Source organism: Anomaloglossus baeobatrachus, unplaced genomic scaffold, assembly GCF_048569485.1.
Source record: "Anomaloglossus baeobatrachus isolate aAnoBae1 unplaced genomic scaffold, aAnoBae1.hap1 Scaffold_5153, whole genome shotgun sequence".
NCBI classification, from domain to species: Eukaryota; Metazoa; Chordata; class Amphibia; order Anura; family Aromobatidae; genus Anomaloglossus; species Anomaloglossus baeobatrachus.
This window is the reverse complement of record NW_027444515.1, coordinates 5,128-18,787: the sequence shown is the minus strand read 5'-3', so window position 1 is coordinate 18,787 and position 13,660 is coordinate 5,128. Positions and strand designations below refer to the sequence as shown.

The following is a 13,660-nucleotide window of genomic DNA, read 5'->3' as shown; positions in this document are numbered from 1 at the left end:
GTACTGAGCACCCGAGCATGGTAGTGCCCGCTCATCACTAGTTACGAGTACTGAGCACCCGAGCATGGTAGTGCCCACTCATCACTAGTTACAAGTACTGAGCACCCGAGCATGGTAGTGCCCGCTCATCACTAGTTACGAGTACAGAGCACCCGAGTATGGTAGTGCCCTCTCATCACTAGTTACGAGTACTGAGCACCTGAGCATGGTAGTGCCCACTCATCACTAGTTACGAGTACAGAGCACCCGAGCATGGTAGTGCCCGCTCATCACTAGTTACGAGTACTGAGCACCCGAGCATTGTAGTGCCCGCTCATCACTAGTTACGAGTACAGAGCACCCGAGTATGGTAGTGCCTGCTCATCACTAGTTACGAGTACTGAGCACCCGAGCATGGTAGTGCCCGCTCATCACTAGTTACTAGTACTGAGCACCCGAGCATTGTAGTGCCCGCTCATCACTAGTTACAAGTACTGAGCACCCGAGCATGGTAGTGCCCGCTCATCACTAGTTACAAGTACTGAGCACCCGAGCATGGTAGTGCCCGCTCATCACTAGTTACGAGTACTGAGCACCCGAGCATGGTAGTGCCCGCTCATCACTAGTTACGAGTACACAGCACCTGAGCGTTTGATATTTGCTGAAAAGCTGGAAATGCCCTTTATCCTGTGCATGCATCTGTACCCACCAGCTATAATAAATGTCAATCTGCCTCAGTTTGGAATAATAATGTTCTCATCTAATGCCGGATGAAGAAAAAAAAAAATCTGCAAAGTTTCAACACAAAACGTGTATTGTGCCGACACAAATCTAAGGACGTAGGCGACATCACGACAATATACTGTGGAGGCCGAACCATCCGGGTGTGTATGCGACTCGTCTGGAGACATGATGGGGCCGGACAGGACAAACCACAGAAGTGCATTATTCATCTTACCTGGCCGGGAATGGAGCAAGTGGGGACACACTCATCCGCTGGCTCCGGAACATTGTATAAAAGAAAAAAAACAAAAACAAAAAAAACCCCACAAAACAAAAAAAACAAAACAAAACAAACACACATTACACAGACATATAACAAAACCAGTGAGCATGGAGAATAATTCAGCCCTGATGGGTGGCATCGCAGCGCGTTGCCCAGTTCTTCATATTCTTCATATAAATTCTCCAATTTGCAAACCAGTCCATGGAACACAATGACACTTTAGCCGCCGCGGTGTTTGCCGAATGCAAAGCCCAAGATGTGACATCGAGTCACTCCTCATATTCCAACGGTGGGAAAAATTCAGAATTTGCAACTAAAAACTCCTCTCCATTTATATATGCTCTCGCATTGGCATGCTGGGAGTTGTAGTTTTGCAAACGGTAGATCTGTCACTGGTTACTTCTGTTCTCCAAAACCTTTTTTTTTCCTTTTTAATTACAAACATAAAAAAAAAAAAATTGACAAAAAAAATAAATAGAAAAAGTAAAAAAAAAAACCAAACAAAACCCCTAAAATCCTAAAAAGTGTAATGAGAAAACATCAGGACGCATTCATGTCGATAGCTGATCCTTCATTGAGGTGTTTTCTCCCGTATTTACAAGGATTCTGGCTAAAACATTACATTTTGTTTCCCCCAAGAATAAAAGGAATGGTGCTGTATTTGTTTTTTTTGTAAAAAATGACCTCACATTCACAGATATATTAAAAGGGACTGTTCAGAGATAGAAAAAAAAATAAAAAAGGACTTCTACTTTGTTCCAAATACAGCGCCACCTGTGGTCATGGGTTACGTCTGGTATTGCAGCCAAATTCCATAGAAGAGAACGTTGTGGAGCTGCAATACCGCGCACAACCTGTAGACAAGTGTGGTGCGGTTTTGTTTTTCTAATTCTGGACAATCCCTTTAAAAGATTCAAGATCCAGGAGGTCGAAGTGTTTTTATTTTCAGGGAATGGGACTGACTGACAACATGGAAAAAAAAGAAAAGAAAAAAGGTGACCAAGACTGTACCAGGGATGGAGGCAAACAAGTAATACAAAGATTTTATCATTGTACATCTGGTGGAGGATGGTGGTTATGGGCCATAGAAAGAGGATGTAGGACAGAACATGCTTTGGGGGTCGAAAGCAAAACCAACCAGAGGATTGTAAGGGGAAAAGTACTAAAAAAAACAAACCTCAAACGAATGGAATAAATAGGAGATTGGTTCCAATAGTCACTGATTCGGCCCTAGTAACATCACATGGCTTGAAGCAGGCAGACCGGATAGTCATTAGTTCGGAAGCTTCCACCCCTATATGCATAAACCCCTATATCACCCTAGAATGTCCCGGCCATAATGATTTTTTTTTGTTTTTGTATTTTTTTAATACAGTCCGCCTGTTTGATTCCCCGGAGGGGGCTATTGTGCCGTGAGTAATGTAGTGAATTCTGTATCCATACGTGTAACTCAAGCAGTGGGATGTTTAGAAGGCTGAAAATCCTTAATATGATGTATAATGTAGACGAATGGACGTTCCGCTGAGTGTGGGCAATCGGGAGGGTCACTTTATTAGTCCGCAGCAGCCCTCAGTTGCAGATTTCCCTAGAACCAGTAACAGTCCAGTGTGTTTTTTCGGAAAAGACCATCCATGTCCCTTTCTCCAGGAAGCGAGATCTGAGAAATGACCCGATCTGGGGAAACGTCAGCGTCGTGAAAGCTTTAGGGTTACTCTGTGCAAATTCCATTACCTGCAGGAACGGGGGATCTGCCCTTATTGCCATCATTTGGGTGGGGAGGAAGCCAAAAATTAGGATCAGTTGAATGTTCTCAAAAGGGAACCCGTTTAATGCGATCCTATAGGGCCCCATTTCTTAAGGCTAGATGAATGGGGAAAGGGGGATGTAAAAAGGATTTAGGGTATGAAGTAAAGGAAACCCAAAGAGCCGGAAGAATCGATCCTACAAGGAAGAAAACAAAGACAAAAATTTACTCAGCACAATGTGAAATCTTTACCGGGAGCCACTGCGAGTCGTGCAGACATGGTACCTTATAGTGTTATCACGTTCAGCGTCGGGTCTGGCTCTGTGGAGGCTTCACGTAATAAATCCTCCAACTCAGTGTCACAATATGTCCCATGAGAATCTGTAAGAAAAAAGCAAAGATGTAGTGAAAATTGCTGATTATAGCATCAGTTACTACTCAATCTCTATTAGCTAGTTATCTGCCCAAGATGGAGAGGATGAGACCTAGCAGACCCAGACCTGTGTCACCAAAATGACCTTTCTCATTGCAACTGGGGCTCTCAAGGTACGTGTCCATGATCAGGACTTACTGTGTCCTGGACGCAGTGGCTCCTGACCTCCGGGGCCACAAGTCTCCTCCGCAGGAGACCGCAGCTGCCCATGATCAGGGTTCAGTGCGCTGCGGTCTTACTCTGTTCTCCCTGCAGAGAACACTCACGTCTCCACAGCAAAGAATTGACATGCTGCGGCTCGGGAAGCTGCACCAAAGAAGGGAATTTTGTTTACTTACCGTAAATTCCTTTTCTTCTAGCTCCTATTGGGAGACCCAGACAATTGGGTGTATAGCTTCTGCCTCCGGAGGCCACACAAAGTATTACACTTTAAAAAGTGTAACCCCTCCCCTCTGCTTATACACCCTCCCGTGGATCACGGGCTCCTCAGTTTTGGTGCAAAAGCAGGAAGGAGAAAACTTATAAATTGGTCTAGGGTAAATTCAATCCGAAGGATGTTCGGAGAACTGAAACCATGAACCAAAACAACAATTCAACATGAACAACATGTGTACACAAAAGAACAACAGCCCGAAGGGAACAGGGGCGGGTGCTGGGTCTCCCAATAGGAGCTAGAAGAAAAGGAATTTACGGTAAGTAAACAAAATTCCCTTTTTCTTTGTCGCTCCATTGGGAGACCCAGACAATTGGGACTTCCAAGAGCAGTCCCTGGGTGGGTAAAAGAATACCTCAATAAAAAGAGCCGAAACGGCCCCCTCTTACAGGTGGGCAACCGCCGCCTGAAGGACTCGCCTACCTAGACTGGCGTCTGCCGAAGCATAGGTATGTACTTGATAGTGCTTCGTGAAAGTGTGCAGACTAGACCACGTAGCTGCATGACACACCTGCTGAGCCGTAGCCCGGTGCCGCAATGCCCAGGACGCACCCACGGCTCTGGTAGAATGGGCTTTCAGCCCTGAAGGAAGTGGAAGCCCAGAAGAACGGTAGGCCTCGAGAATCGGTTCCTTGATCCACAGAGCCAAGGTTGACTTGGAAGCCTGCGAACCCTTACGCTGGCCAGCGACAAGGACAAAGAGCGCATCTGAACGACGCAGGGGCGCCGTGCGAGACACGTAGAGTCGGAGTGCTCTCACCAGATCCAAGGAGTGCAAATCCTTTTCACATTGGTGAATTGGATTAGGGCAAAATGAAGGCAAGGAGATATCCTGATTGAGATGAAAAGGAGATACCACCTTAGGGAGAAAATCCGGGACCGGACGCAGAACCACCTTATCCTGGTGAAACACCAGGAAGGGGGCTTTGCATGACAGCGCTGCAAGCTCAGACACTCTCCGGAGTGATGTAACTGCCACTAGGAAGGCCACCTTCTGAGAAAGACGGGAGAGAGAGACATCCCGCAGCGGCTCGAAAGGTGGTTTCTGAAGAGCCGTTAGCACCCTGTTAAGATCCCAGGGTTCCAGCGGACGCTTGTAAGGTGGGACTATGTGGCAAACTCCCTGCAGGAACGTGCGGACCTGCGGAAGCCTGGCTAGGCGCTTTTGAAAAAATACGGAGAGCGCCGATACTTGGCCCTTGAGAGAGCCGAGTGACAAACCCTTGTCCATTCCGGATTGAAGGAATGAAAGAAAAGTGGGTAAGGCAAACGGCCATGGAGGAAAACCGTTATCAGAGCACCAGGATAAGAAGATTTGCCAAGACCTGTAATAGATCTTGGCGGACGTTGGCTTCCTGGCCTGTCTCATGGTGGCAATGACATCCTGAGATAACCCTGAAGACGCTAGGAGCCAGGACTCAATGGCCACACAGTCAGGTTGAGGGCCACAGAATTCAGATGGAAAAACGGGCCTTGTGACAGCAAGTCTGGGCGGTCTGGCAGCGCCCACGGTTGACCCACCGTGAGATGCCACAGATCCGGGTACCACAACCTCCTCGGCCAGTCTGGAGCGACGAGAATGGCGCGACAGCAGTCGGACCTGATCTTGCGTAACACTCTGGGCAGCATCGCCAGAGGAGGAAACACATAAGGCAGTCGAAACTGCGACCAATCCTGAACTAACGCGTCCGCCGCCAGAGCTCTGTGATCCTGAGACCGAGCCATGAATGCCGGGACTTTGTTGTTGTGCCGTGGCGCCATGAGATCGACGTCCGGCGTTCCCCAGCGGCGACAGATCTCTCGAAACACTTCTGGGTGTAGAGACCATTCCCCCGCAGCCATGCCCTGACGACTGAGAAAATCTGCTTCCCAGTTTTCTACGCCCGGGATGTGAACTGCGGAGATGGTGGAGGCTGTGGCTTCCACCCACTGCAGAATCCGCCGGACTTCCTGGAAGGCTTGACGACTGCGAGTGCCGCCTTGGTGGTTGATGTATGCGACGGCAGTGGTGTTGTCCGACTGGATCCGGATCTGCCTGCCCTCCAGCCACCGATGGAAAGCCAATAGGGCTAGATACACTGCCCTTATCTCCAGAACATTGATCTGAAGGGAAGACTCTACCGGAGTCAAGGTTCCCTGAGCCCTGTGGTGGAGAAAAACCGCTCCCCACCCTGACAGGCTCGCGTCCGTGGTGACCACAGCCCAGGTTGGGGGTAGGAAGGATTTTCCCTGCGATAGAGAATTGGGAAGGAGCCACCACTGAAGTGACGTCTTGGTTGCAAGGGAAAGAGAGACGTTCCTGTCGAGGGAAGCCGACCTCCTGTCCCATTTGCGGAGAATGTCCCATTGGAGTGGCCGCAGATGGAATTGCGCGAACGGCACTGCCTCCATCGCTGCCACCATCTTCCCCAGGAAGTGCATGAGGCGCCTCAAGGGGTGTGACTGACCCCGAAGAGGTGATTGCACCCCTGCCTGCAGAGAAAGCTGTTTGTCCCGCGGTAGCTTGACTAACGCTGACTGTGTATGAAACTCCATCCCGAGGTAAGTCAGTGATTGGGTCGGTGTCAACTTGGATTTCGGGAAGTTGATGATCCACCCGAACTGCTGGAGAGTCGCCAGAGCGACGGTAAGGCTGTGTTGACACGCCACCCGAGAAGGTGCCCTGACTAGGAGATCGTCTAAGTAGGGAATCACCGAGTGGCCCTGAGAGTGTAGGACCGCCACAACGGATGCCATGACTTTGGTGAAAACCCGTGGGGCTGTCGCCAGGCCGAAAGGCAATGCCACGAACTGAAGGTGTTCGTCCCCGATGGCGAAACGCAAGAAGCGTTGATGTTCGGGTGCGATCGGCACGTGGAGATAAGCATCCTTGATGTCGATCGATGCTAGGAAGTCTCCTTGTGACATCGAGGCGATGACCGAGCGGAGAGAATCCATCCGAAACCGTCTGGTTCTCACATGTCTGTTGAGTAGTTTGAGGTCCAGAACGGGACGGAATGACCCGTCCTTTTTTGGCACCACGAACAAGTTGGAGTAAAAGCCGCGACCACATTCCTGAAGGGGAACGGGGATCACAACTCCTTCTGTCTTCAGAGCGTCCACTGCCTGAAAAAGTGCGTCGGCCTGAGCGGGGGGCGGAGAGGTTCTGAAGAAACGAGCCGGAGGACGAGAGCTGAACTCTATCCTGTAACCGTGAGACAGAATGTCTCTCACCCATCGGTCTTGAACATGTGGCCACCAGGCGTCGCCAAAGCGGGAGAGCCTGCCACCGACCGAGGATGCGGCTCGGGGATGCCGAGAGTCATGAGGAGGCCGCCTTGGAGGCAGTGCCTCCTGCGGCCTTTTGGGGGCGTGACTTGGACCGCCACGCATAGGAGTTCCTCTGGCCTTTCTCCGGCCTGCTGCCTGTCAGTGGCATCCTTTAGCGATGAGCCATCTGCAACCGATACCACAGATCTAGCCGCCAATCTAGAGACTGGAGGATCCACCTTGGGACATTGAGCCCAACCCTTAACGACTTCAGAGGGGAAGGGGTAACGCGTGTCAGTGAGGCGCTTAGTAAAGCGCTTGTCCGGAACCGCTCTGGGCTTCTGGACAGCGTCTCTGAAGTTAGAGTGATCGAAAAACGCACTACGTGTACGTTTGGGGAACCGAAACTGGTGTTTCTCCTGCTGAGACGCCGACTCCTCTACAGTAGGAGGCGGGGGAGAGAGATCCAACACCTGGTTGATGGACGAGATAAGATCATTCACTAAGGCGTCCCCTTCAGGTGTATCAAGGTTAAGGGCGACGTCAGGGTCAGAGCCCTGAGCTGCGACGTCCGCCTCGTCCTCCAGAGAGTCCTCAAGCTGGGAACCCGAGCAGCGTGAAGAAGTCGGGGAAGATTCCCAGCGAGCCCGCTTAGTCTGTCTAGGACTGTGGTCCGGGCAGGAGTCCTCCACGTGAGACCTAGGGCCCAACCTGGGAGCGCGCTGCGGCACGGACCGAGAGGGGCCTGGAGGCGACGATCCAACAGGGGCCGGGGCCTGTGTAAGGACCGGTCTGGACTGCAAAGCTTCTAGCAGCTTGGCAGACCATTTGTCCATAGACTGAGCCATGGATTGTGAAAGTGACTCAGAGAGTTTCTCAGCAAAAGAGGCGAACTCTGTCCCTGCCGCCTGGACAGGGGGAGCAGGGGGGTCTACATGAGCCGAGGGGCCCACTAGTGACCGAGGCTCCGGCTGAGCAAGCGAAACAGGGGTCGAGCATTGCTCACAGTGAGGGTAGGTGGAACCCGCAGGTAACATAGCCCCACAAGAGGTACAGGCCGCAAAAAAACCCTGTGCCTTAACAGCTTTGCTCCTTGTGGACGACGTGCTGTTGTCTCCTAGGAGAGTGATCACTGAGGGTATATGGGGAAAAAAAGGGTATACAGCCCGACCAAACAGAAATATATATATAAATACGTATCTATTCCGGCACCCTAGGGGGACCAGCACCGGGTGACCGGTGTGGCTTACCGACCGCTAAAAAGCGGAGTGTGTGTCCTCCAGATTCCCTGCCTTAGGTCCCCCGGAGCTGCAGAGCTCTTCACTGAGAATCCTCCACCGGCAGAATGCCAAAAAATGGCTGCCGGAGCTCTCAGGGGAGGAGTGGAGCCGTGGGCGGCGCCAGGAAAGTGCGGGAATCTGGGGTCCCCACAGTGATCAGTGAGGGGGGAGGAAACATACAGGATGCTCCGGCCCTCACATCCGACGTCAGGTCGGCAGTCCCGCCCTTACCCCTGTCAGGCAGGCTCGGGGGCGGGATTTTTGCGACTAGGCCGCGATGAAGCCGGGGACTAAATTTGAGACCGCGCCCGACAAGCAGGCACGGTCGGCGCGGAAGTCCGCCGGCCTTCTCAATTCAGCAGCTGCCGCAGCGTCCGGGAAGAAGGTGCACTCCCTGCACAGTCCCCAATGGGGACACAGAGTACCTTAGAGTTGCAGGGCCCGGTCCCTGAGGTTGAATAGACTCCGGTCCGGCAGATTCCCACAGGGGCTGCGGAGGGAGCACGGTCCCAGTAAATGGATGACCGCTCAGGATCCCACTTCTCCCAGAGCCGCTAAGGGATGGTGAAGGAGACGGCATGAGGCTCCGGCCTTTGTACCCGCAATGGGTACCTCAACCTTAACGACCCATGACGTACTAGATACGTCATGGATCGTGTGCCGGTAAGCTCCGCCCCCTGCCGCCGGCAGGCGGCGGCGAGACGCGCACACAACAGCTGATATGTGTGCCTGCTAGCCGCGGGTGGAATCGCTTCCACCCGCGGCCATTAACCCCTTACATTTCGCTGCCAAAGTCTTGGCAGCGATATGTATATGGGCGCCGCCATGACAGTGATTTACCCCGCCCCCACCGGAAGTCACGTGACATGATCACGTGACTTTCGGCTGTTGCCATGGTAGCACAGGGTCATGTGATGACGCCTGTAGCTAACATGAGTCACTTCCTCTCAATGCCGGAATACAGCCGGCATTGAAAGTGAAGCAGCAAATCTGCAGTTCTCAGCTCTGTAGCTGAGATCTGCAGATAGTGCAGTGCAGAGCGATCGGATTGCTGATCGCAATAGCCCCCTAGGGGGACTAGTAAAATAAAAAAAAAAAAAAAAGTAAAAAAAAGTTTTAAAAAATAAAAAAAAATAAAAAACCTAAAAGTTCAAATCACCCCCCTTTCACCCCATTGAAAATTAAAGGGTTAAAAAAATAAAAAATACACACATATTTGGTATTGCCACGTTCAGAAATGCCCGATCTATCAAAATATAAAATCAATGAATCTGATCAGTAAACGGAGTAGCGGCAAAAAAATTCCAAACGCCAAAATTACGTTTTTTGGTCGCCGCAAATTTTGCGCAAAATGCAATAACAGGCGATCAAAACGTAGCATCTGCGCAAAAATGGTACCGTTAAGAACGTCGGGTCGAGACGCAAAAAATAAGCCATCACTGAGCCTCAGATCCTGAAAAATAAGAACGCTACGGGTTTTGGAAAATGGCGCAAAACGTGCGCCACGTTTTTTGGACAAGCTTGTGAATTTTTTTTAACCCCTTAGATACAAGTAAACCTATCATGTTTGGTGTCTACAAACTCGCACTGACCTGAGGCATCATACCCAAACATCAGTTTTACCATATAGTGAACACTGAATAAAATATCCCAAAAACTATTGTACAATCCCACTTTTTTTGCAATTTTTCCGCACTTGGAATTTTTTTGCCGTTTTCCAGTACACTATATGGTAAAACTTATGGTTTCATTTAAAAGTACAACTCGTCCCGCAAAAAACAAGCCCTCATATGGCAAGATTGATGGAAAAATAAAAAAGTTACGCCTCTCGGAAGAAGGGGAGCAAAAAACAAACGCAAAAACGGAAAGTGCCCGGGGGCTGAAGGGGTTAACAACACCGCCGACGTAGTGGGGTGAGAAGGGAACATGCCGGGGGCCCCGTGGGGGCCCTCTTTTCTTCCAACCGACATAACTAATATGAGAATGCATGAGTGGATGTGTGCCTCCTTCCACACAAAGCATAAAACTGAGGAGCCCGTGATGCACGGGAGGGTGTATAGGCAGAGGGGAGGGGTTACACTTTTTAAAGTGTAATACTTTGTGTGGCCTCCGGAGGCAGAAGCTATACACCCAATTGTCTGGGTCTCCCAATGGAGCGACAAAGAAAGTCAGTTTTCACATCAGGAAAACCAAGCACAGTGGGTATAGGATGTCTAGAAATCCCATCCACTGTGCTTGTACTGTACAACGGAGCGTTTTTTTGACGCAGGAAAATCACTCTGTCCAAAACACTGAACCCTGATCAGGGGCACCCAGGCTTATAGATGCCTCACAATGCACACAAAAAAGTGCTCCCTACAGAACTTTTCCTAACATTCAAAAAGGGACAGAAAATGATATATATCTAATATATATATACACATATACACACACACATTATATATATATATATATATATATATATATATATATATATATATATATATATATATATACATACATATACATAAAGTATATTTATACAGGGTGATCCAAAAGTAGGTGGACAGTGGAAAGTGAAACTGACTCAGTTGCCCTTAGCAACCAATCAGATTCCACTTTTCATTCTTCCCAGACTCTTTGGAAAATGAAAGGTGGAATCTGATTGGTTGCCAAGAGCAACTGAGTCGGTTTCACAGATCCAGTTTTCACAGATAAATCTCCCCCAAATCTGTTTTCTTTTCATAAAAGATAATTGAGATAACCCATAATGGCAAATAATTTAAATACAGATCAAAGAAAATGGATTTTAAAAGCGTATTGGAAATCACTAAATGCTGAAACCGTTAATAACATTTTGCTCTATTTTCTGCCCACCCACTTTTGCACCGCTATAATATATATATATAAGAATAGAGATTTTTTTTATTAATTAATTATTATTATTGTAAACATTCTCCTTTCCTCTTAAAACAAGGTCTCCTCATACAACCAGATCACTAAAAAATTGAGCTGTGCATTGGGAAAAAAGTTATAGCTCTAAGATGCGGACAAGCATTTTAAAAATTGACAGATTAAGAGGGTTTTCTGGTTTCAGAAGAACCTTTTTATCAAAGCTGCAATTTGATTAACCCCCCCCCCCCAAAAAAAAAACTTATTTTCGCTCCCTCCCGGGCGAGTCTCCACCGCTGCTTGCAGTGGATGTTATTTTCTGTGGCACTGACTACACGTCAACAGCACATCATCTAAAAACGGAGTTCAGCGGCTCGTCATTGTCATCTAGACCTGAGCTGAGAAAGCGTTATCGGCTGAAACCGTTAATGTGACGCCAGAACTGCAGACAATAAACAGACACTGGGAGTGGCAGCTGGAGCCGGGGACGTGCGGGGGAAAGGTGGGGGGAATTTGGGGTGTTCCCTCCCGAGAACCTTAACACCACTTTAAGGCGCTAACAGCCTGGTCATCAAGTGGTTAAAATCCAAGGCACAAGAAGGTTCAGAAGGGGTAGATAGAATACTATGGACAAGGTATAGGTATATATCCATATAACACAAATTGAACATTATTGAGACAGCAAACTTCGCTAAATACTAACAGCAATGAGCCAAGTTCTGTGTCATAGTATAGAGCAGCAGATCCGGTGCCCTCAGATACTCTGCTGTGCCTAATGGGTGGTGCACAACAAAGACACCAAGGACAACATCTGCAAGAAGTTTATATGTTCTCCCCGTGTTTGCGTGGGTTTCATCCAGGTTCTCCAATTTCCTCCCACACTCCAAAGACATACTGATAGGGAATTTAGATTGCGAGTCCCAATGGGGACAGTGATGCTGATGGCTGTAAAGCACTGTGGAATTAATGGCGCTATATAAGTGAATATTATTATTCACTTTTGTGTTCTTTATGGTGTCACGCTCCCCCTAGTGCCCTGCAATTTACACAACAGTGTATATCCTAAATTGAATCTTCACATGATCACTCTCCTGACATGTCTGCTGTACTAAATATTCACATAATGGCAAGTCATGGCCTGGAATCTAAGACCCCACACGGCACCCACCCTTGTTATCACAGCATGTTGGTGCCCTTCCAAATTCAGCCTCAAGTCCATTGGCAAGGATCGGACTTCCAGACGTAGCTTCTCCCCTCACTGAAGGTCCTTTATTCTTCTCCTGAACTCCCTTTTCTCCATCCGTACTTGGATTTTCCACCCTTGTGACCAAAAAGACTTTATGGCCTCTACCCGGGCTAGAAACGGCCACTGGAGCCGGCGCACTCTGCACAGGCTGCTCATGAGGCTTTTCATTTGCCTCTTTAATCTCTTCTTCGTCCTCCGTATCAGAGTCAGAATCCTGAGCCGGAGTTTCCGGGGAAGGGGCGACCTCTTCTGCTTCTTGGTTATCTGAATGAGGTTTGCTATTCTCATTGGCAGTGTTCGAGTCCTCAGTAGCATGGCTGATCTCCTCCGGGGCAGTGCTCGTGTCCTCCTCCTCACCAGTGCTGGCAATCTCGGCCATCGATACTGAATGTTGGAGACGTTCTTCTTTCTCTTTGGCCAAGACAAAGTTTCTCCTGCAACCGTTCTGAATTTCGGTCAGCAAAGCCTTCTGTGTTTCGATAAAGCTCTTCACCTGAGAAAATTAGGAAAATAGTCACTAAAAAAGGTAAAGACACAGATGCATTAATTTCTACATATACTAACAAAGCATGGGCCGGTCACTTCAGCATTGGTACCGACATCAAGGGGGCTCATCGCCCAACGCGGAATTGAGTGGCCTCTGCTCCATTTTGGAAAATGAAGGAGAGCTTGTTCAGAAATGAGCACGACCAGACTCATCCAACAAATTCACCCAAATTTTACACCAAAAAAGGGTCTTCAATTACTCCAGAAACGGACTCTAGTTCCCGACTTGCACGCAATTCTTGCAGAGATGCACAGCAGCTGAAAACCTGAGCGAAATCCATTAAGAACCATACGTTGCTTAATGAATTTGCTGCCTGTTACTATGGCATATGGGGCCCAAAATACTTATTTTTTTTTCCCATTCTACTGGACGAGCCACTTTTCATTAGGGTGTCAAAAGGCATCCATTGATCCTCATTGGGATGGTCCTGCCAAGGCCTCCCTCTCTCACCTAGGGAGTTAGCAGGGCTGACATGGTTAACTCCTTAGAGGATATGGTCAATAGCAACGATGGCATCTAAGACTACATTCACACTTCCGTTGTTTTAAATCAGTCAGGTTAGTCGTTGCGACGTAAGAACGGATTCATCATTTTTTAGATGTCAACTGACGCAGTAGATGGGTTATTTCACAGGAATCCTGTGAAAAAAACTAATCTGTTGGCTAGGTTCACATTTCCGTTGTTTTGCATCAGTCACAATCCGCTGCTCTGATAAACCGTTTGGCGAATTCCGTTATTTCCCATAGACTTGTATGAGCGGCGGATTGTGACTGATGCCCTTGTGTTGCATCCTCCGCCCGACTGATCAGTCGTGGAACGACTGACCGTCGGGCGGCAGGAACGCAGAGTAACGTTTTTTTTGAGCAGCGGAA

The 13,660-nt window shown here is 48.8% G+C and overlaps 1 protein-coding gene across 1 annotated transcript; it reads right to left on the bottom strand.

Moving 5' to 3' along the window:
- Nucleotides 1–775: 775 nt before the first annotated feature.
- On the bottom strand, nt 776–12,734 carry LOC142282617 (protein phosphatase 1 regulatory subunit 37-like; the record flags this gene model as incomplete). The annotated part of the gene is made up of 3 exons (XM_075333000.1): nt 776–2,926; nt 3,015–3,110; nt 12,164–12,734. Coding segments are annotated over 2 exons (666 nt in total), but the record flags the coding sequence as incomplete, so codon positions are not given.
- Between the last annotated feature and the right edge of the window lie 926 nt (nt 12,735–13,660).